General features: G+C 40.0%; 1 protein-coding gene across 1 annotated transcript in view; it reads right to left on the reverse strand.

Annotated features, from left to right (window-relative positions):
* Positions 1 to 9,762: 9,762 nt before the first annotated feature.
* Positions 9,763 to 24,402, reverse strand: part of EFNA5 (ephrin A5) — a 214,845-nt gene continuing 200,205 nt past the window's right edge. The window contains exons 4-6 of the mRNA XM_080371975.1: positions 19,362 to 19,424; positions 18,909 to 18,989; positions 9,763 to 14,003 (exon numbers count right to left, since the gene is read on the reverse strand). Coding sequence (XP_080228101.1) covers positions 13,882 to 14,003; positions 18,909 to 18,989; positions 19,362 to 19,424 — 266 coding nt within the window. The 3' untranslated portion in view covers positions 9,763 to 13,881. The remainder of the gene's footprint in view (positions 14,004 to 18,908; positions 18,990 to 19,361; positions 19,425 to 24,402) is intronic.

The following is a 24,402-nucleotide window of genomic DNA, read 5'->3' on the forward strand; positions in this document are numbered from 1 at the left end:
AAAGATAACTGTGAACAGGACAGTTTTAGGCACTAGTATGTCTGTTTTAACACAGCAGCCTGTCTGACACACTTGTCTGCTTGGCTCCCAAGATGTTGGGAAGGCTTGCTCAGCTGATTTTTTTTTTTTTTTTTTTGGTACCCTAGCACAGCTATGCTGTTGCCATTACTCCAGTCAGCCAGATGTTACAGAACCCAGTATCATATCACATAAATATATCCAAGGGATCAGTGTTAACTGGTCACATACTGAAATTCAAACCCGACAAGATAGGTATATCCTACCTATATATCTCAGTTTGTTGTTCTGTCCACTTTTATTTTGCATTTTCTGTCTGCCTGTTGAATGATGAAGGTGACGGTGAACAGTGAAGAATGAGAGACCCAGGGTCTTCTGTGTTTATCAGACACAGCCTGAAAGACTTGCCTTCTAAATGTTTCTCTCTATAGGAAGCAACCCTGATGTGTAGTTTTGCCATTGGCCAGATAAACCTGCCAGCTTCACACCTGTGCCACTAAAATTTGCTCAACTTTACTTCTCAGAAAAATAGAGAAGACACACACCAAAAACTTCTCAGAAACATTTTCACAGCTTCTCCTTTAACACATTTTGTAGGCAGATAGAACGCTGAAGAAGAGCAAGCTATGGACATGCTAATAAACATATTTGTTTGAAACATCTATGAAAAGCTGGGCTCATGGCGAACACATGAACAGCAAAAGTTTCACACAAATCAAACCAATCAAAAATTATATTCATGTCTCTTATCAACATATGCTTATGCTTCATGGCCTGACAGGCTGAGATGTCTCCTCAGTACAGCTTTTGTTGTTTGAAGCCTTCACACATGGCCTGTGAGAATTTTGTTCTGGCAATTTTGGTCTAGCCGTCTTTGCTGATGTAAGCTTCAAAACTGTTGCAAAGTGGCAATTCTACTGGAAAGCAAAGACCTATCTGTGCTGAGTTTAAATCCCTCCAAAATAACAAAGGCAGTGAAATGACCTTTTCTTCGGTTTGCTCTGTTGCAGCAGTGTGTTCCTGTAGTGATTTTCAGGCCTTGTAGCTGACTATTTCTGCAGGAAGTCGGCATTCAGTGCCGCCTTTTGTTTCTGGATGAATATGTAAAAATAAAAGTGTCGTGCTATTTCAAACTATTAGACACTCCAAAAGGTTCACTTTGTTTAGTTAAGAGGCGAAAAGCAAGAGACGGTGAGGCTAAGTCTTGGAGACTGTAATTATCATATCAAACAGTGCTCCAAACTTGCGACAACCCAATGTCTCTTCATCTGGCTTGTGCTTTTGAAACAAACAGTGCATGACTTACACTCGGTTTTCATACACATCATAAACTTGAGCCAAAAGAAAAAATAAAAAGAAAACACTGGATTGTTTTGACATGGCTATAAATACAGACAATGAGTTATAACAGTACAATACGTTATGCAAATTACAGCTAATTTTAAAATAGGCCAATGACTGCTTACAGAGTGAGTGAAGAATTATATAGCATTGTTCAAACTCTCGGATCATTTTTTACCCCTTTGAACCATTCCTATTACTCCAAGTTTTAACAGCCATTCAAACGGGATTTATATTGCCACATAAAACCAGAAGTGGGTAGATCAGTAAAGCACTCCGAATTACAGAGTTTTTCTTATTTGCTTCAGGTGGGTGGCTAGTGACTGCTTCTCCTTGTGCACATGGAGCTTCTGGTGTCTGCTTCTTTCTGTGACAGTAGACAGATTTACAAAGATGCCATTCGGCAGAATATTTTACAGACATTTGTTTCAAGATGAGTGTTTCTTGAGTGTGAGGCATCACAAGTGGCTTTAGCCTCCCAGCTGTGTTTTTCAGCAGATGGGGCTGGCAAAAGCTGCATGTGATGTGACAGCACAGAATTGAGTTTGAAACAAGACTTAAAGAAAAGGTTTGAAGAAGAAAACAAGGTCATTATCCATCTGATGGAAATCACATTCGTGTAAACAAATTCAGTGAGAGGTCAATGAATTCTGATCAAGAAAAAACCCCAGATCTTTGGTCTGGCAAGAGATAGTGCCTAGGAGCCATTTAAAGAGACCACACTACTTGTCACCATCTTTTTCTAGCTGTGTAACTTACTCCATGTAACCTATATCTTAGGAGGGCCTCCCGATTTGGGGAATATTTACCCACTGCACAAAATGCTCCATCCTTCCTGTCACCCTAACAAAAGCCTGGCCAAGGCAGAGTTGATTGCTATATATAAAGAGTTTCAAAGAAGCAGGGTTGAGTGGGGTGAGGGGAGAGAGCAGAAAAATTGCATCTTAAAAAGCTTTTTGGGAACTGGCCAGGGAGCAATGCCAACGCTGATCTGAAAGCTGAAGTATCTTTGTCTTAGGGGGCTTTCCTGACTTCGTGTTTCTGTGTGGAGTGCCAGATGGGGTTCATAAGGGAAAATCTAAGGCTGTGTTGAACTGGAAATGCAGCAGTGCCCAGAGTGCCTGTTGCCTCTGTCCTCACCCTGCCAGCATGTCCCCAGTGGACCCACGGCCCATTGCATTTAACACTTTTGGGCAAAATGGACCTCTGTTTCCTATGTTTAACAGCCAGGCTCAGCACAGACTGGCAATTGGTTTACAATGTTCCTTAGGGCCTGGAGCACTCTTGGCCATGAACATGCAGTTTGTCATAGTCATGGTCACCTTCCTCTGTTAAAAACAGTACATCATGTGAATTTTTGCCTGTGCAGTCTTTTCAGCCACAGGTATGTACCCATACCTAGCACTCTGCCCAAACACATTTGTCACAGTATCTCTCCTGGCCACCTGTCCTACAGTACTAGGTAATGAAGGGAATGTTTTCAGGTTCATTTACTAAGAAATGACTGGTTGCTCTGATTGGGCAAAAGGGAGAGTGTGCAGTGGCTCACAAGGAAAAGCCAAAGCATTTCCTTAGCTTTATGGTAGTTTCCCACCCATTCTTACTCCCAGTCTATTCAGCAGCTGTGTTTCAAAAGATTCAACTTCCGTACTTAGGTATTAATTTTCATTCCTAATGGTGGAGGTAATAATTTCCAGCAAATAAGTAGAGAGGCAAATTACACAGCTGAATACATATAGCGCAGCAGTGTGTGAGTATATTGGTAGCTGTGCTAGAACAACTGTCTACAAGACACATTTTGTGTGGTAATACGGTGTTTAAATTCTGTTCCTTTCCTCATGCCCTACAGACAGAATTGCTATTAGATATGCTACCTTCTCTTCTAATTTAGTTGGAGATAGACCAGAAATTAAAAGCCAGAGATCACAGCACAGCACCAGGTGCCCGGTTCATAAAGTTCCTCTCTGTTTATTGCTAGATTTCAAACACTTGCATTGTTTCTCACCTGTCCTTTTCAACTAACAGTGGATACTCTGAGGTTATATGAGACATGACGGTTAACAGGCTTGGCATCACTCACCCTGTACATACAATAAGCAGTTTATTGTGTGGATGTAAACAGCTCCCAAATCTGGCATGTTAGTTTCTTGCTTAATTTTTCCAAATGGAAGCTACTTGCCCAGTGAGTCACTCTGTGTTTTCCCCCTCCTTCAGAAGATTGTTCTCGGGAGTCCCCACACCCTGCCGCTCTACCACAAGAATGGCTTTCTTTTTTTATTTCTCTGTAGGATGCTCAATTAGGACATTCTTTTGATTCATTTTTTAATCCCCCAAACTGCATTGCTATACTGTGTGTATTTTGCTTTTCCATTTCTGAAAACATCGTGGTTTTCAGTTCCTGAATCCCAGATTTAGTGTCTGGGATATATATTCTGAGGGCTTGTCCTGGGTTATGTCTTCTCCCTGCTCCTGGAGATACAACAGCAGCTTCACACGGCAGAGGTGTGTGTTTTCATTTTTGTCTTTTCCACAGCAGTTTCTCCAGACTTCACTATTTATTCAGGAGAGAAAGAACAAAATGCAAAGTTCTTTTTATGTACTCAGTCTCCTGAAACACAACCAGCTAGCAAGCTGCATTAAATCTCAAAATAGAAGAGTTTTATTATTCTTCAGTGTATTAAACCACACATTTAAGACAGTTTGTTGTCTGAGACTGCTAAAACTAGGGTAGTGGCTGTAATCTTCAATTTACTCCTTGGTGATTTTCTTGTTTTAATTATGTTTGAAACAAAGTAAATAGCTTTTGTGGTGGCTACTGGGACACGTTTTCACTGAAAGGATGCAAAAAGAACAAACAGTTGAAAAGAACGGTGACATCCAGATAATAACACCAGGGATAACTTGTTCCATAATACTGGTGTGTGTCAACACAGAAAAGGAACTGCCTGTTTTGTAGTGAGCTTATAGACCCTTGATGAAAGTTTTAAAAACAGTTTAAAAATAGTTTAGCTGTTAAAAATCTGACAGAATTTTTCTTCTCTTCACTTTGACAGTGTTAGATATAACACCAAATAAACTTCCATATGGAGAATATGGCAAGAAAGTAACATAAAATCTATGTTGATTTATTTTAGTCTGCACTGAAGATCAAAAGTCTTCTTCTATTTCCCTGAATGTCCATTCAAGCAAATAAAATAAATCTTTTTAAAAGCACTCAGCTGTGCCTTCTTTCAAGTCACTGTTTTGTTTTAAATTTTATTTCCTTTTCTTTTTCTTCTTCTTTTTTTTTTTTTTACAAAAAGCAGTTTTAACATAATAAATAATTCCTTTATTTTGCCTAAAATGCATGTGATATCATCTGTCTCTCTGACTCACACAGACCCCAGAGCCTAGCCCTCTGCAGCTTTTCCAGTCCAGCTCTTACTTAAGCATCTTTTGGCTCCTACTTTGAAAGCAAGGCTGCTGGCAATGGCCCAGTTGGAGGCCTGATCCGTGTATATTGAGTATATATCCATATATACTCAAGATGTATAGTGAGCTGTGGCAGGCAACTTCATGATGAGCAATGGAGCACAGCCCTGAACATCAGCCCTGAAGGACAGGTTTGGCCAAAAGTCAAGATTCAGGCAAATGGTTTTTGGTATCTCCAAGTGGAAAAAATATGGAATGGATGGCAGTTACCCAGGATCAAACCAACCCTTGAACAGAGCATTTTTGCTGGGAGAGGGGCAGCAGGGATGGCAGCAAAGCAGTCTGACAACAGGACAGTGCTGAACAGCTGCCTAAGTGAGAAAAGGTGAGCACACAGGTCTTTTAAGAGGGTGTTTTTGTTTCTTTGACAATACTTGTCTACATGTGAATAGCCCGGCACTTGCTCCCACAGGTCCAGCACACCTAGGTGTAGTAAACACGTAATAAACCTTTGCTCTAAAAAATGCTCAGCATTCCCTCCAAGCATGCCATTATCTGACCTTACAGCATCTCACTTTGACACTAATCAGGCTTGTAATAATTGTGGCTGTAGACAAGTACAAAGAGGGTTGTGGTCTTCAGAACCTTGCAGCTTCTCCTTGCAGCTTCCCTGTATCTCACCAAAGATGAGACCTTAAAGCAAGCCCCCTTCAGCATCATTCAGCTGTAGCAAGGAGGAGCAGGGATTGCCCTTCCTTGCCTCAGCTCATGAAAACTGTGCTGCTTTGGCTTACAGCCCCCAAACCTCTGAATCTTGTAAATACTTGTCAGTCAGTTGCTCCTGAAAAGACAAAGCTTCAGATTCAAATGCAAACACTGCTGAAGAGTATCTGAAATAAAAATCATGTTCAAAAGTTGAAGGTCCTCTCTCAGAAAAGTGCTGAGCTTTCTCAAATGAAGCCTGTAAGAGGTAGCCATAGCAAAAAGCATAGATAAAGCACCTGCTTTCTGCAAAGCTGTCTGGAAGATCTGCATGTCTCATCAGACTAATTTTGGTGCTGGAGGACGAGGAAGGGGAGGGAGGCATGCACTGCCTGGTGATCTCAATGGAGTCTCCTCATGGAGAGGGTGCTTATATTAACCACTTCACTATTTTGTGCCAATCTCGTTATCTGTTCCTATTAAAACCTTTATTATTCATGAATGCAAAAATCCCATCATTAAAACAGCATAAATATTCATACTATGTGCATTTCATTTAGCCACTTGGCAAAACTTCTCTGGTGTACAAGAGTTTTCAGGAAATCTGGTTAATGAGACCAGAGCACAGGAAGTGTGCATGGGTTTTCCTTTCTTTTTACCTGCAAATAAATGCAGAACAGCTAATTATATAAACAGCAACAAAAGGGGCCGTATTCTCTCAGAAGGATGATATGCATTTGTTTTGGCTTCTGTGTCAAGGGAAACACAAGGCCTTTTGTAATGCAAGTATGTGCAGGAACCAGGATATTGTAAAACTAATGTACAAAGCCTGATAAGCATCACTGCATGGGTTTGTCAGGTTTTGCCTCACATTTAACATCTAACCATTAACATCATGCATGATCCATGCTTTTGTTAATCCTTTTTAAGGCAGAGCAGTCTTTGTTCTTTTTGTAGTCATCCTAAAACCAAAAAAAGTTACTCCCAAAACCAAGTTTAAAAGCCATCATTATTCACTACGCAGAGTACTCAGCAATGAGGGGAGACCTTTCAAAATGGCCTGATTCTTTAAAATCCTGACCTAACAGCTCCACATGCAACAGTTCCTGATACAGCCTCGAGGGGCCTTTCAGACTGCAAGATTTCAAGTTTTTCCTGTTTTAGAATGGCAAGGTGAGGTGTATGTTTTTAAATGCTAGTGGGTTTTCAAAACTGATATTGGCCTGACTGAATGAAAATCTTTTCCTGACTTTGACAAGTACAGCACTTTACCAGAGAACTACTTCTAGAGAATACAATCTGGCACAATGCAGATTTTCTGTATAATGTTTTTATGAATATCAGCAAGTAAGCAGGACTTTTACTTGTGGACAGTTTACACCAGTAGCCATTTCCTTGGTTCAAATTCTGCTGTATACTTCCCACTGCTGCTTCGCCATCTGTGACTGAATGAGCTCTCTCTTTCTTCCCTACCCTTTCTCCATCCCCATTGTAGAAAGCAGAAGCACTGGGATACACACAGTGCTATGTAATGCACAGCATGCCAAGTTTCCACTGAAGCATTCACACCCAGCCAAGGGCCTGATTCTTCTAACCCTTCTCAGGCAAGGCCAGTTGCTGCAGGACAACAGCTTGCCATATGCAATATGTAGCACTCCATTTATTCCCAATACCCAAGTACAAAACTTCGGTATCACATCAGGGTTGTGACTTTAGGCCTAAAGATGCTTTGCTTTCATCACATTCAATTTCTAGATTTCTTATTCCTTTGTTTTGCAAGAGGTAGTGACAGTGAGGAAAGAATAATAAAAAAAAAAAAACCAACACCTCAACAAACAAACCAAAGAAGCCTCCTAAACTTCTTGGACTAGGTAGTCAGTGATTAGTTGAACCTTTAGTCAAGATACAGCAAGTTACGGTACATGAGAACAAAAGGCACAATTGATTCTCAGCAGTAGCAGGAACAGAGGGATGCTTATACCTACAGCATCCTATCGATTTACTTGACCTTTTACAAGTATCAGCCAGACAAAAACTTCAGTTTTGCCAAAAGCAGTTTTGTCTGTGGCTAAAGAAATGTGTTTAAATGTTAAAATTAGTACTGGAAAATATAAATTGCTAAGTGGGCAAGTGTTTCGCACACAGCAGCACTTAGAGCATGCTTTGAACATAAGAACTGAAAGATAGCTGTGTGGAAGAATGCATTTAAGATTGTATATACAGAAAAAGGTACAGGTACCTTTCTTCCTTTCTTTCTTTACTTCAGAGACACATTAAAAGGTGGATAAAGATCTAGAAATCCCTCTGTACTCCAGATCTTGAATGAAGTGTACGCTTTTGTAAAATTCTAGGCAAAACAGAAAATTCTTCTTTCTCTCAGAGCAGACATCTAGCTTGCCACCCTTCAATTTCTCGTATTTATATTCCATCTTGTGTAATCAAATTACATGAAAACTTGCCTGAAGAACTATCATAGGAAAAATGAGTGTTTCAAGATGTGCTGGTGGCTACAAGAGTTATCTTGTGGTTTGAATTCTTCCAAATTGAATATGACTGACAGTATCAGTCAGCTAACAGATTTATATAGGAGGAGGGAACCAACAAAAAACCCGCTTAGCTCTTCAACTTTTTTTTGCAGTGTCACTTCCCTTTTGAATTTTCTTTAAAGGATATTTTTGCATCTAACAAATATTTTGTTTTAAAAGCCTCTCTGTGCTCTAGAAGAAAATTCTAACAAAAGTTTAAAATTGGTAATACTTCAGTTAACTCTGATTTGTAGCAGCAAATCAAAATTGTGCTGAAAGCAAACATAAATAGCCATCTTGTACAAGAGCTGTCTGTACTGCAGCATTTACAGTGAAGACTGAGTCTTGATCTGGGCTCTTAGGCATACACCTGTAATATCAAGTTAAATCCTGTTTTAAACTTCCTAGTAAGGGCAAATGCTAACAAAACTAAGAGTTATAAGGAAGGAGGTACTTTTCAATCCTGTGCTGTTGAAGCTTGTAAATTTTTTGACCATCCCATTTGACTACCACATCTCTAACCTATATAAATCAAAGCAGGCTATTTTCTGGACATGGCTATTATGTTAAGACATACCAAACATGTGTCACTTATAACCCTGCCCTGCTGTGACATCACAGCTCGAGAGCAACAAAGTCTGGTGCATCAATTCTTTCTATCAAATACTACACACACTTCTCCTCTTACCAAGCTGTCACTTCTTATTTGTAAGGAAGGTTAGAATAAGTTATAATTAGTACTTGCTGCCCTGTCAACTAATTAAATTAATAAAAAGCTTTCAGTGAGCTTAATGCTAACATGGTGTAATTACAGCTGAGTTTTGAATGCATGGTGTATGTATTATAGGTTTTGGTATGTGCCCCCCACCTTCAATGACCTAATTCTCAGGTTAAACCTATCACATGATCAGCGAGCTGGCACTGCCAAAGACAACCATTTCAGATCTAAATACAAGTCAACCCCAATCCAGTCCTGTGCAATTTTAGAGGCACTACATCAGCCTCTGGGGGCAGGGGTGGAAGGACGGGGGAGGAGAAACAGCCAGCCAGTTGCTCACTTCCCTATCCTTCTCCTTCCCTTCAGGAGGCACCCTTGCTCGAACTATCCCATCTGCTCTCTGACCTTTTCCTCAGTTTGTAAAGAAAAACATGGCTGCGATTTCAAAGCCACTTCCAACCCCGTCTCTTTTGTCAGTCTGAGGGGCACCGTGTGCAAGTGTCCTGTTTGCACACCTCTGTGCCTGGCTCTGTTTGTCAAGAAGCTACAGCTGTACAACCACCTGTTACCCAGGGGAGTAATAAAGTCTGCTCAGGAGGCCCAGAGAAGGGCAAAAGTGATGGTAGAAAACATGTAATGCTCCAGCACTTGGTTGATGTAATTCCTTACTCTCCTAAGTATTTGAAAGAGCTATGAACACATTAAATAAAAAGTGAAGAGCAGAGCAGCCAGGCTTTATATCAGCCAGGTCACGGCAGTTACAGCTCTAGACAGTCAGTTGTTATGCCCACTGCATTCTTCACACTCCCAATCATCCTCCTCACTGCTTGCCCCACCTCTGAAAACATTCAAGGTCAGGTTGGACAGGGCTCTGAGCAACCTCATCTAGCTGGAGATGTCCCTGCTCATTGCAGGGGGTTGGACCAGATGACCTTTAAAGGTCCCTTCCAACCCAAACCATTCTATGACTCTATGTAAGGTAGGTACAAATAGCTCCCAAAATAAAGACGTAATTAATTGAAGAAAAATGTAGCCTAAAAGAACCAATTAAAATGATGAAAATCTTTAATTTTATTTAGGTATAATTGTACGGACACGTGTATATACAAATACAGATCTTACGGGGCAGGGATTTGGGGTGGTTTTTGTTTTTTTGTGTGTGTGGGGTTTTGTTCTTTTAAACATTTTCTTTTAAGTTCATATAATGTAAGCATTTCAAAAACAGCACTCAATGAGTAAGTGCAAAGAAACTGCAAAGCAGGGCAGTACAAGCACAGGACCACACTGAGCTGGACTTTCATACCCAGATGCATACACAATGAGTGTCTTCAATGGGGTGTCAAGAGTAAGCATGGAAAGCGGATTTCGCAGACTCATGGGTAACCTCCAACATGCCAGCATCTATTAAACTGTACAGACAATGGCAGCAAGCCTATTGTAGGGAGATTTGTCTCACATCCGAGAAGCTCGAGGGCAAATGCATGGGAAAAACTCAGTGATGCCAGACCAGAAACAGATCTGCCCATTCACAGCTCCAAATTAAAAAAAGGAGGAGGGTGGGAGAGGAGGAAGGGCAAGAAGAGGGAAGTGTGGAGGGTTGTACATTAAAACTGGTGATTACAAAATCCAAGTGTAATGAAAGGAGGGGAAGAGTTAACTCTAAGCCTCTGAAAACAACTGAACCATTGCTCTCAGAAGGCAATGGATTAAGTTCAGTTTTGAGGGCTAGGGATGGGAATCAACACGTACAAATACAACCATTTTCCTTCCAAAGTTATATAGGAAAGGAAACAATCTACCCATCTACTCTCAGTATCTCCCAAATTTGTTTCTAGTTCTTTTGGAACCAGGTACATACATATATCGCACATGACACTGGCAAGATCCTTTCTAGAAAAAACTATTCATGGAAACAAAAGCAGAAGGAAAACAGGAAGAAAAAAAATAAAGAAAAAATAAAGAAAAAAAATAACAGAAGAGCTGTTATATCCCCAAAGCCTTTTTAGAAACAAACATGATACAAAAGAACAAAAACTAACACAGAAACCACAGGGCTCCAACATCAGACCTTTAAACACTGAGGACAAAACATTGATCATCAAAAGTCATGTTGTTCCAGGTCTTGACATTGTGAAGTCTTGCAATAGATGAATGATTTTCAAAGATGAGTTCTGTATGCTGCAGTGTCATGGCCACTTGTCTCTCAGTTCTGAGCCATGATCACACTTGATGCTTCAAAGCTCTGTCTTGTAATCAACACGTGATTTTAATATCCTGAAAGTCTATTGTTCTCACTTACAAAAGACAAATTAATACTTTATTATCAAACACTATATACAACAGAGGTTGCTAATAATACAGAATTTAAAGAACATAGCTTTACTTGTCTTTCCTCACCATCCAAGTAAGTACAGTACAAAACAATATTCTAAACTAACACGAAATGTTACCTTGTCTATTTAAGGATACATAGTATCCACTAAACCCACCGATCCCTATTTTCCCTGCTTCGCATTGCAGTGCCCTTGGCAGCCAGGAGTGCAGCTCATGGCAGTAAGTAAGCCACCTAGGCTGAGGGAGAACCAGTCCCTCAGACTTAAGCTGGGGAAGATAAACGGGAAGGGTGCAGAAATCCTCTTAATTTGCACCAATATCTGCATTTAAACCATCCAGAGATTTGCAATGCAACACAAAGCCCATCAGCATTTATGCACTTGGTATGATTGGGATTGCCTGATGCCATCAACCATCAAACTGACAGTGTCTAGTACACTCCCAGCCACACCACCTGGTTTTGTGGCTGCCTTGCAGCTGCATCACGTGTGTTGCTCCTTAGCTGCTCAGGACGGCTCTGTGATAAAACAAAGGGGTGAATTTCACCAGGAGTAAGACTAGTGAAAATCCTTTTCTGTGGATAAACATACATCTTGAACTCCAACACCATCCAGGGACAAAGGATGAAAAATGAAGTCACCACTTCTACATTAAATTGGCAGTATCGATATGACTGCCTGCAATTGCTAAAAGTCATTTTGATATGGTTACCAATCACACAATAGTATCTGTACTTTTGGTTAAAAATCCATTTGATAAGGTGCATTTTGATGAATCTCACCTCATCCAAAGCTTTTTAATTCCTTCCTACAGGAAGTATTACTGTGTGTACCAAGCACATCCACATTAAACAGAGAAAAGTACCAGACAGCCTGTAATGAGATGTTGACTTCCCTCATTGTTTAGACTGTGTGCACTTCACACTACAGGAAATTTCCTGCATTCCTCCTGTAAGCACAAGCCTTGCATTAATGACCATGGTGTATGACATCAGGCAAGCCCAGATCATAGTTTAGCATGCACAAACCTCCCTTTACACCTTAAAATCACTTCCCCCTTTCCTCCTTGTTTGAATAGCGGGCTGCTTCAACTTCTGGAAAGCTTTTCATCGTTAAAAAAAGCTCACAAAGTGCTGTCCATTAATGGTATCACTGAGTTTTGTTATGGCAGCGTTTTTCTTCAGAATTAATTCGGAAAATCCTTGTTTGGCTTGAATGTGCTCCATGTTTAATTTCACATTTAATGTAATTATCACAGTTTTTGTTAGAAAAGCTCTGCTTCAGTCTTCGTCTGATATTTCCCTAGCTATGCTTAGCAGTCCAAATTTCATAGCAGCCTAGCCAAAAAACACCCCAAGGCTTGCGCTTCCTGGCAAATGACTTGTAAAAGTTCTATGTTAGCCAAGGCTTAGATTCCTTAAACAGGGTCACTCCTAATTCCACCAAACAAGACAGTCCCATTTCCTAATTGCATCAAGGGTTACCACTTCTCTCACATGTTTAAATAGGACAAGCATATATACTCACTCTCAGCATAAAGTATATCTAAATAATGTATTTTCTATTCTAGCGGATTTTTAAAAAAATATTTTGTTAAGTCTTTGGGAGCCCATCTAGTTTATCTCTGGCTGATAAACACATTTCCTCTACTCTTCAAACTGTGCTGGAAGGGGAAAAGATAAGAAAATCAACACTTGAATTCATATTCCACACTTCTTTTCTCCACCCCACCCCCCCACCCACCCCCCCGCCCCCAACCAAACAATGCTACTAGACTGTCCTGGATATTTTTCTACGTATGGTTTATTCCCATGATTGAGGAACTTGCAGGAGAGACAAATCAAGAGCACACTGGAGATCCTGTGTCCTAAACATATTTCCTCTGGCCACTGACATCCTCTCTCAGTATGTATTAACACCCAGAGCAGCATCCAAGGCTATCAGCTACTAAGTCAGCGCTGGGGAAGGTCACTTTATTCTCAAAAGTGCCTCTGCATTTCAAGAAAAAAATTGTAGCACCACGGTGATTTGTTTTAAAATAAAATAATCCGGTGTGCATTATCCCCTTAAAACGAAATAACAGAGGCACTCACACCCCCAGTGAAGTTTCCTAAACCTGACCTTGCCTGCTGTGTGCTAACATTCCTAAATACTAACTTCTTCCTCTCACCAAAGACAGCATTTCTACTCATGAGCACAAATTCTACTGTCAAAGATGTTTCAAAACAGTCCTGTAAGAAACATCCCATTTCCCTTTCAGAAGCCTGTTCATTTAGAAACTCCTGGAGGAAATGGTGTTATATTATATCTATTCTTAATATTTCCCTTCCAGTCCTGACATGGTGACACGATGCCTTGCATGATCATCTTACAGTGCTGAATGAGAAGGCATAAATGTTGTATCAGAGAGAAAAACTCTCTCAGGCTTTCATTCACTTTCATTATCCTTCACTGACTATGTCTGCCACTATTCCTTGTCCACATGGATGACACAGTGAGCTAACAGAGGTGACTTCTTAAAGGAGAATGCAGAGGAGAATAAGAATCACTAGTGTCACTATTATAGTTTGGCATTTTCATTTGGAGTCCTTTTATTTATATGGAGGGGTTAAGAAAGTCATAGGGTAGGTAGGGATGGGTGCTGAAGCTAGTTATCCCCTTCAAATTTTTGCTGAGTTCAGGCTAAAAGGGAGAAGAAAAGGGAAAAGGGAAAAATAACAATTTGACATCTGCAAAAACAATAAAGTCCCTTTCCTGGGATGAGCAGTTAGGTGGATCTTTGATGTTCCAAGACCCTGATATTTTCTGCGACAGGTTGCCGGAGCATACTGTGCTATAATATCAAAAGCATTGCCAGGAGGAACAATAGAGTTGCCAAAAGCCGGCTGGGTATCCTTGGTGTCTGTGCCGCATTCTCACCACGGGATGGCTCGGCTGACTCATGTACGGTATCATCTGTTCAAACAGAAAGCATACATTCCAATGAGATTTTGCATCCTTAATAAACTCTCACTGAGCCGACAACTGTAAGTAGATTTCAGTGCCTTTATGAAATAGGGCAATGAACCTTGTGCTGTCATTGACTTTCACAAGCGTGTAATACCTCATTATGTAACCAACTTGGGGCCAAGTCCTGCATTTCTTACTGGCAAAACTCCCACTGAAGACCAGAGGAGCAGAAAGTAAGTCTGATTTCAGCAGATTGAGGAACGAAAGATTCCTCTTCTAATAAAAGACTGTAGCTTTAGCTTTGGATGGCTCATTAGATAGCAATGTCAATAGGGAGGCAGCTAAATAAAAACACCCAGTTTTCAAAAAGGCTTGAAGAAAGAGTAGCATGTGCTCAGAATTAATTTCACAGTTAATCCCCTTACTGAGTTACAGATTTTGGCTTCTGAATTTGAAATGACAGCCTGTAAGCCCAAGCATAAGTTCCACTTCCACACATAAAATTTCCACTGAAGTATACTGCATCTGGGGATGCACAGGGCTAAGGGCAGTCTCCCTTTCTTGAAAAAAAATTTTAAAGGCTAACACATTGCAATCTCTGATTTTACAGAATACATACTCAATCTGGAAAACCTCATAGGTTAGAGACTATCTTTTATGGAACAAAAAATGCAGATTTACAAATATGCTGCTAAAACTAATGAAAAATGCATCAGCTGATTTGGGAAAAAAATGTGCTTATACATTAGTGGCAGAAGAGAACACAGCAGCAAATACTAAAGTTATGATACCAAATAAAGCTCTTGTTTTTTGTAAACTGAAGATCAGCTTTAAAGCCACAGCTTGTAACATAAAAAAAGGCAGGCAAAATCAAATTCACCATCAGTGTTGTTACAGGTGTGGTATTTTTCTCTTCAAAGCCATCCATATCCACAGCTATCTAACTTGGCTATTTTAAAAGTAATCTGTCTGAGGCTTGCCATAAAAAGCCAGCTGTGGGTTTGAATTTTCTTAGTACTAAATGAATGAAACAAGCTAAACCTTTTTAGGAAGTGTGAAGTGGCTTCAGAAGGTATTCATAAGTTATTTCAGAGTGCCTAAGTTTCCAGGAAAATTAATAGTATCTCACTACTTAGTTTAATAAGCTCCCCCATTTTATAAGAGACGTTGACGTATCTATGATATATCTGTCACGTAGCTCCCATCTCAACAAAATGCACTGCCAGGATTACACTGGGTGAGAGTGGTGCAATTCCAATTAAAGGCACTAAGGGAAGCAGGAGTCAGGACACTGGGATCACCATGCCACACTGGTATAAAGCCTTTCATGTTACTTAGCTTTAGCTAGAAGCAAGCTCCCTCCCCTTCATACCCTTGACACCTAGCACAAAAGCAGGTAGAGCACTTAGCATAATTTAGGTTAATAGGCTCTTCAGCTCTAGTTCAGTTACACAGCAAGGTGCACGGTAAACTGGATTAGCAATTTATCCTGGTTTTTTCCAGCACTAATTGATGCTACAATTACATCAAGCTTATCAACAGGTCTTCAGTGCTGCTCAAGGTAAAAGTATGAAAAACGAGTGCTGATCAGCTTTAAATATGTTCACATTTGTAAGAAAGAGACTGGCTGGATTTACTTTGGTTACAGTTCCTCACCATGCACAGCCAGGAGACCCTCCCAGGCACTTGGGCCCTGAACAAGGCCCTAATATTCTTCCTCCAGAATTACTCCAAAGGCATCTAAAAATTTCAGTGAATGTTGGCTCCTGAAAAGTGCCAGCTCCAGTGGTTGTCAGTACAAAAAGCTGTTTCACATTTCACTTCTGAGCTACACTCTAGTATTTTGGTAACACCACAATGAGAATAAAGTACTTCACAAGAGCAGCTTTCCAATTAAATCATACTCTAAAATGTTACAGGGAAAAATATCCCTTTTCTAACTGTCAGCTCTACCTCCTTTCATATAGAGTCAGCTCTTCCCAGTTTGGAAACATTTACTCACTGCTGATGAACTAAAACTACAGAAGAGAATGATGTGCATTACCTTCTACCTCTTGCATCATCAATAAAATTGCAAATAACTCTGAATTTGCAACATTGAATGTCAACAGTTTTGTCCTAATTACCTCCATGAGTCAGCATTAAAACACAATAGGGCAGAACTAGTTTAGAGCAGTAATAAATCCTCATTCTCTTTGACTATCAGATACTGCCACGACTAGAACACTGGTTACTGCTGAAAAAATTCAGCAAAAAAAGCCCTAAACTAAACAGATTACTTCTCTTAAATGAAAAATATGGAGGTCTTCTATGATGTCATTTTTATAGAGCCATTCTTGACAGAAGAACTAATTTGCATGTAACATTAAAGGGTTTCTTTCAAGAAATCATCTGAGTTTTCTCCCAGCTCAGTCCCAAGGTTTCTGAACTTGTATATTAGAGTGTACAATTAATCTGTGGTTCTTAAAGTCACTTTACAAATATGATTTTCCTTGGAGGTGCACAGTTGTAATGTTGCACAACCTTTAATGCTTGGGGAAAAGGTTTTGCTTTATTTTAAACACTGAAGGCAAGTGATGAAGAGGACAAAGTTCCTGAGTAAAATCTGGAAGGTCACTGCTAATGACTGGGAATGCCAGTAGTAATTAGGAAAAGAATTAATTTGACAGCTATGAATTTTTGAGATCACATGCTTCAGGTATAATTTTGCCCGACAGGCACAGCTGCAATTTTTGTTTAGGGACTTTTTATTTTTATTGTTAAGGAGGAAGAGAAGGGGAGGATAGGAATAGGGCCAATTACTGTCATCACCTCTGAAACAAGCGTGTGGTCTCTATAGACCAGTTTCCTACAAATTCCCAAACAAATCCAGTGAAATTACAAGGGTTCAAAGATCACGCAAATGGTGATTTTTAAAAGAAAGGTGACAGTAAATAATCCACTGAACATTACCCTCCTGCCTCTCAACTCTTCTGTCTACTGTGGAAGAAGACAGTGGCAGGCTAGGGGAGAGCACAGAAGCAGAAGATGCACATCAGAGGCAGGTAAATTAGTACATGGCACAGATCACATGCAACAAGATCCAACGAGGCAGTGGCAGAAAAGTGTGACAGCAGCTGGCAGATCTGGGAATAGCTGTTTATCTAATGGTGACTGGTCCAAATAATAATGCAAATATACACTGATGTCAGGAGTAGAAATTTTTGGTTTCAAATCTTCTCATTAAAGCTATTATTTCCTCCTGGTAACAGAACCAATATTTCATCTTAGACAGCAGGATGTTCTTTGTATGATTTTGGTTCCATGGTTTGCCTGCTGCTTTCTAATGATATGCTTTTGTGATGGTGCTAGTTAGGTATAACCATTCAGTGGGAAGTGAGCAGCACTGCTGAAAAGAAATGCTCAGCAAGTTCACTAAAAGCAGGCTTTTATTACTCAGATGATCTCTTTGGTAAACCAGTAACAGGAGAAATACACATTAATAAGCCCATGTTCACCACATCACAAAATGTAAAAAAGTGCACTGAGTTTTTAGATTCATGGGTTATCTAAAGATAGGGAAAGATCATCCCAATGTCTTCTGTAGAAGAACACTGTTAATAAAAGTACAAATGCACCTACATGCACTCTCCTTGCATTTAGATTTGCTTAGAGAACACCTTCAATTCTCAAAAAAAACCCCACTTCTAAGAGAGTTCTGAAAATCCTCTTAAAGAAAAAGAATAAAATCTATCGCATATTCATAGGTAAATAACTGGGTAACTTGTGAAAGCCTTATTGATACTTCTATATAAATAATGACTTTCAGTTGAAGGAACTGCAAATAATAAAGAGCAAAAAAATAGTATGTTGCTTCATACCAAAGGGGAAGTCTCTTTCAAATAGCGTAAGAGAAAAAAAAAAATAAAAATCTCGGTAATCTGTTCTTAAGGGTATATGCTAAATGGTATGTGATTTTTTTCTGGTATAATTTGTTAATTTAACTGTGTATTTTAATTATTGAGACTTGAATACAACACTGTATACGCAGCGTAGGTACACATAAAACAAACCGGTATTACTACTATTGCAAATACTTCTCCTATATACCTGCCTAATTTTAGTGTTATAAGCTATCCCATTGAAGTTGGTGGGATTAATCACACCCCTAGAATTAAACATGCTTCTATTTGTCATAAACCTGAGCCATACAAACAATACATTTTCTACATAGTGACACATCAGCTTGATTGATGGTGGAAGTTGATCTAACTTTGCCCTGGGTAGATGAGGGGTTTTACATTGCAAGCATGATGCTTATTCTCATTCTTAAAACAGTGTTTTGCAAAAAAAGATACACATCCCCCCCAAACTTCAGTTTGCTTTAATAAAAACAGAACAGGAATTTTTATATATAAATATGTGTGTATATATATATTTATATTTATATTTTTATATGTGTGTATATATATCTCAGAGTGTGTGTGTGTCAGCTGCATGCCTGTGTCATGCACCAGCAGTAAACAAGCAGTAGTTCTGTTTTTCAGATAGTCTTTTGAAACTAGATGAATTGTGCCCATCGACTCTATTTCTAGAACTTTGGGCCCAGTTACTAAGTAGAGTGTTTTTCCAACATGCTGTGTTTGATTTGGAAGGGCCAGTAATTTCAGGATGCTGGTGAAAACTTTACACTGGCACACCCTGTATTTTATTAAACCACATCATCCCAAAAACAAATAAAGCAATACTGTTCCTCCCCAGCATTAATAAAGGATACAGAAAATATATCATAAGTGATACTAGCACTGCTAGAAATGTGCAAAAGCTGAGCAGTTGTACCATACAAAGCATGCAGAGAGAAGAGGAAAAAAAGTACTGAAGCATCAGAGGGGTACACAAATTCATTAGAAGAGATTCTCTAAGCATACTAACCTGCTGGTTCTAACGAATTTTCTACTTTGTCGTTAACATCAAAAACACGATCATGAACACCTATAGTTTTCATACAGCTGTCTATAACAAAAATAGAGATAACAGCCAAATATGTTAGTAAGACACCCTCACAACTCCCCACTTTCCTTTTTTCTATCTATTTACTATATATAATTAAGCATATTTATATTTCAAAGTTTGTGGCACTTGTCCAAATGCCAGTATAGTCTTGCATTTAAGAAACAACAAGTTAGCAACTGCCATGTATTTAAAACAAAGTTTTATGAAAAATGGTAAGAAAATACGATGAAAATCATAACACAAATGTTGCTGTACAGAACAGATACACGAGATTTAACAGTTAAAAAAAAAAGATTTACTGCTGTTTACCAGACCACGCAATAAAGCATGCACTACAAAGCCACCCTTGAAAGCTTTATCGGAAGAACTTACTTGCTGGTCGCACAAAGACCTTAAGCTTTAGACAGGATCTCCTTCCATTATCTGTCGCAGAAGCTGTAAATGGGGAAGAAGGAAAGACAAGTGGACGAGTAAGTGAGTGAGAATGGAAATCATCTTCTGTGCTAAAATGAAATATCCCTTATTCTTCCTTCATCTGAAGGGCTGGACATATTATACAGCCTCTGCATGTAAAGCCTTCAGGAGCACAAAGTAGCTTTGCTGTGCTGCAGTGGGTTTGCACGGCAAGGTTTTGGTAGTGGGGGAGCTACAGAAGTGGCTTCCGTGAGAAGGTGCCAAGAGGTTTCCCCCATGTCCAATGGAGCCAACACCAGTCGGCTCCAAGATGGACCCACCGCTGGCCCACCAGCGATGGTGGTGGTGCCTCTGGGATAGCACATCAAGAAGGGGGGAAAAAAATAATATCTGCACTAGTGGAAGACAGGAGTGAGACCATGTGAGAGCAACAACTCTGCAGACCCACAGGCCAACAAAGAAGGAGGTCAGGAGGTGCTCCCAGCACCAGAGCAGAGATTCCCCTGCAGCCCGTGGTGAGGCAGGCTGTGCCCCTCAGCCCATGGAGGGGCACATACCCACACTGCAGCTCATGGCAGATCCCACGCCAGAGCAGGGGGATGCCTGAAGGAGGCTGTGACCTGTGGGAAGCCCAGGCTGGAGCAGGTTTGCTGGCAGGACTTGTGACTCCATGGGGGACCCATGCTGGAGCAGTTTGCTCCTAAGGGACTGCACCCTGTGGAAGGGACCCAGCCAGGAGCAGTGGGTGAAGAACTGCAGCCCAGGCGAAGGACCCATATTGGAGCTCATGGAGAACTGTCTCCCACGGGAGGGACCCCACGCTGGAGCAGGGGAAGAGTGTGAGGAGGAAGGAGTGGCAGGGACAGCATGTGATGAACTGACCATAACCCCCATTCTCAGTCCCCCTGTGCCGCTTGGGGGAGGAGGTAGAGAAACAGGAATTAAGCCGGGGAAGAAGGGAGGGTTGGGGGCAAGGTGGTTTTTTTTTTTTTCTGATGTGAATGGTAATATATTTTAACTAATTTCCCCAAGCCAAGTCTTTTTTGCCTGTGATGGTAATTGCTGAGTGACCTCCCTGTCCTTATCTCGACCCATAAACCTTTCATTATATTTCCTCTCCCCTGTCCAGTTGAGGAGGGGAGTGACAGAGCCACTTTGGTGGGCACCTGGCATCCAACCACCACATATGCAAAAGCAGGGGAAGAACTGCGGATTTTATTCTAATCCCTTTTTTGATTCTTTTACATTGAAGAAGTGAAGCACATGGTATTTTCAATGTTTCATTATCTCCTTTCACCTTTCCACACCTTTTTCTCAAGAGGTTGTTTAATACAGTTTCTGCTGTAATGCAGATGTCTACTCTGAAAAATTACACTTCAGAATAATTAAGATCACTTAGAGAAAAGCTAGTCTTGAAACACTAGGCCATAGGCTTCAGCAACACAAAAAGGGATGAAAAAACAAAATCACATGGAAGGTGACAATGCTAAAAACAGAACTATGTATATAGTCCCACAGAAGCAGAAATACACACCATTGAAGTCTATAGCAAAGTCAGCCTCCATAAGCTCCAATACATCTGCCTTTGTTGAGAAAATACTTGCTTCAGTAAAAACATGATTCCTTGTGTTACATAACAGATCAAAACCAGCTTATTCCTTCTTTCTGCTCTCCCCCATCATTTCCCATTCAAAGTATTCCATTTTAAGAGTACTTACTGTATCAGAAGAAAAAGAATAAGTGAAAACAACATGGCTAGCACTAATGCTAAAGATCATACACATAGGATTAGTGTCACCACCTACTTATTTCCCAGGAACAAGTGCTGCTGTGCAAACTTCCTTTTTAGAATGGTGCTTGCATCAAAATCCATGACCATAGGGAAACCAGACCGCCTGCCATCACAGACTGGACTCCCTAGTGTATTGTCTGCCAGTCTGAACATACTGGTAACCTTCACCAACATCTGCAATTTTGAAATTGCACATTGCCCTGCCATTCAACATGCATGCTGGCAACCAAGCAACTTGACTTGGGCATGCAGACTTTCCATTGCAAAAGACGATTTGCATACACTTTTTTTTTTACCCTTCCAAAAATCATCCAAGCTATAGCTGAAAAATATTGCCTGGAGCACCACAAAGTAATTTTTATTTCATTGCATAGTCTCCTCCATCATTCAAAAAGCTATGTATTAGAGCAGAACAAGTTCCATTTTGTGGCAAATGGCAACTATTGGAAGGTGTCTTGATTTACAAAAGATGATTGGGCCAGCAAGATATTAGTTTGTTCTGTTTTTCATGTTCCATAAATTTTTATTAATTCTGTCCCTGTTTGTGACAAATAACTAAAACGTGTTGTACACAGACATATGAATGCACACTCTGTCTTCATGCTCAGCTCACACTTGAAGCGCTCCTCAACTAACTTGAAATAAATTCCCTTAGTCTTTGATGATGTGTTTCCAAGGCAGGCATCAGCTTTTTCCTAAAAAGGACCAGCAAACTCCGTACAAACACAAAAAAAGGAGCAAATTAAAGAGTTCAATACAGCTAATGCTGTGGTTCTGCACCTGTTGGTAAGTGCTTGAAAAATTGTTTCCCTCTTTTAATCAAAAGACAAAAGTGTGCAGAAATGATGCTCCCCCTTCACAATGACAAGCAGTTAAGAAGTGTTAACAGCTGGCTTTGCTATAGGCTTTTACTAAATCAAAGTCAACAAAACTCCCTCTACTGACATTTACAGTAACTGGTGTGTTATTTAGGGCACAATATTTGCACTCTGTGGTTACAGTCAGGAAATTGTGTCCTTTCTGTGGCCCTCATTGAATATATGCAACTGGCTAAATGCTTTGCTCAGCGTAAACAGACAGTTGTAGATTTCTCAAAAGATAAGAATACTATAGTCATTACCACATTACTAGCATAAAGGTGGAAGTAACATTTGCAACATTAGCCAAAATGTCCCTACAGTAATTTTATCACTAATGGATTTTTCCTGCTCACAAGTTATTTCAGAAGTGCTCATGACACACATTTTTTTAAAGGCAAGTTCTAGCTTTGATGCCTACATGCTTTTGTTTATGTCCATAAAATAAGCATGTTTTGCTCACTGCTGTTTACTAGAATAGTCTGTTAGTCAGTGACTAACTAGCTATAACAGCTAGTGATTGGCCATGTTGTTTGGAAGAAAAATATTAAAATCTCTTCCCTGCTGAAATCTTTTTCCACCAGTCCTCACATGGGTTTGTAACTATAGACTATCTAATGAACTGCAGTCCTACTGCAACCACAGCACTTGCATTTCAGTCATCATCCCAGAAACTGACACTGTTTTAGCAATAAGTATGAAAAAGTGGGGCTTTTTTCCTTTCCAGGGAAATTATGTACTGTCAATGCCTGCAGTAAACCCAGAAGGATTCCTCTTTAATCAGTGTTTTACTCCTTCTGAAGGAATAATAATGAATAATAATAAAACAAAATATCATGAAAAACTGTTCTCTCACATCTGCCTCAACAACCAAGACCAAGGTGATGAAGGGATATGCTATAACCTTTGGCCTTCCTGAGAAATTAAGAACTGCTTGCCAAGAAGCATGACTGCAATAAATTTGGCTTTTTATTTCCTTTCTTTGCCTCTCTCTCTCCCTTCTTCTTTTCATCTTAAAAGAAAAAACACACACCAGTTGAAGTTTTTGCCTTAAGACCGGATGTATCACCCACAGGGAAGAGTCAGGTTGGCTCATATCATCTGTCCTCCTCTCACACACGTCACAGTTACTTTGTCAGTATTGTTCTGTTCTCTTTTCTGTCTTCTTTATTCTGCAATATTTTGAACAATATCCTATGAAAACCATGCCTGTTGAACTAAGATGTCCAGGATATGACGGCAACAGCTGGAATATTTTTTTTAACCCTCTAGCTCAAGGTATTTTTTCTCCAAATGTTCAGCACATAACACATGCTTTCTACTATGGAAAGCCAAGAGCCCTCATTAAATCTGGGGTTTTTTGTAAGTTAATGCCTCAAAGCTTGAACTAAAGTTGAAGTTTTTAAGTCCTACTCTTCTACATTAAAGTAGCTTTAATGGCAAACCCTTGCTTTAATGGCAAACCCTTGCTAAAGAGGACAAACTCCAAATCAGGGTGGTATGTTTGACAGTAGTTGACTAAGAGCTACAAAGAAACACCAAATGACCAAAGCAATACAGTAGAAAGGATACACTGCACATATAAACATTTACTAAGAATGAATGCTAAATATGTTTTTTCTGGAGCAGCAGTAATGCTGCAGCTGTGACCTAACAAAAGCTAGGCTTACATGAAAAATTGTGGGATCAGTTTAAGCCAAAGCTCTCCTATCAAACTGACTGCAACTGGAAAAATTCAAGTCTTGACTTCAGGACCTAAGGGTAGGGAAGTGCTTTAGCAGAAGAAAGTTCAGTGATTTTAAGTTGTTTTCCTTTCAGGAAAGATGGGTTTCCAATGCAGCAGAGTCTGGCAAACTCCCTGACACTCTCTTGCATGCTTGCAAGAGAGCAACATTGCTGAACGCTGGAAAAACAGAAAGAGAACAGCTCGCTGTCAGATGGGATCTGTTCTAGTTGCTCCCCAGGTAAACCAACTGTTCCTGTTGCTACATTCCACTGAAATTAGCTACAGTATATGAAAAGATGTCCTTTCTAGGTGGTGCAAAGAGAAATTTCATTCTCCTTTCTGCACAAAACCAGGTTAGCCCCTAAGGCTTTGGTATAAGGCTTTTCTACTTGTCCATTTTAAAGGTGGTATTAGCTATAAAATAGAGGCCAGTTCTAAAAGTAGGAAGCCTCTGACGCTAATGGAACCTGTCCCATGCAACACTTTCCATTTCAAAAGCCAAAATTCCCAAGGGAAAAAAAAAAAACAACCCTGAAACCTTGCTGCACAACAAAAAGAAACTTCTGGAAAAAAAGATCCCTTATAAGGAGCAAAGGAGGTTATATCCTCTCTTTTTTCCCATGA

Source organism: Falco punctatus (genome assembly GCF_963210335.1).
Source record: "Falco punctatus genome assembly, chromosome: Z".
NCBI classification, from domain to species: Eukaryota; Metazoa; Chordata; class Aves; order Falconiformes; family Falconidae; genus Falco; species Falco punctatus.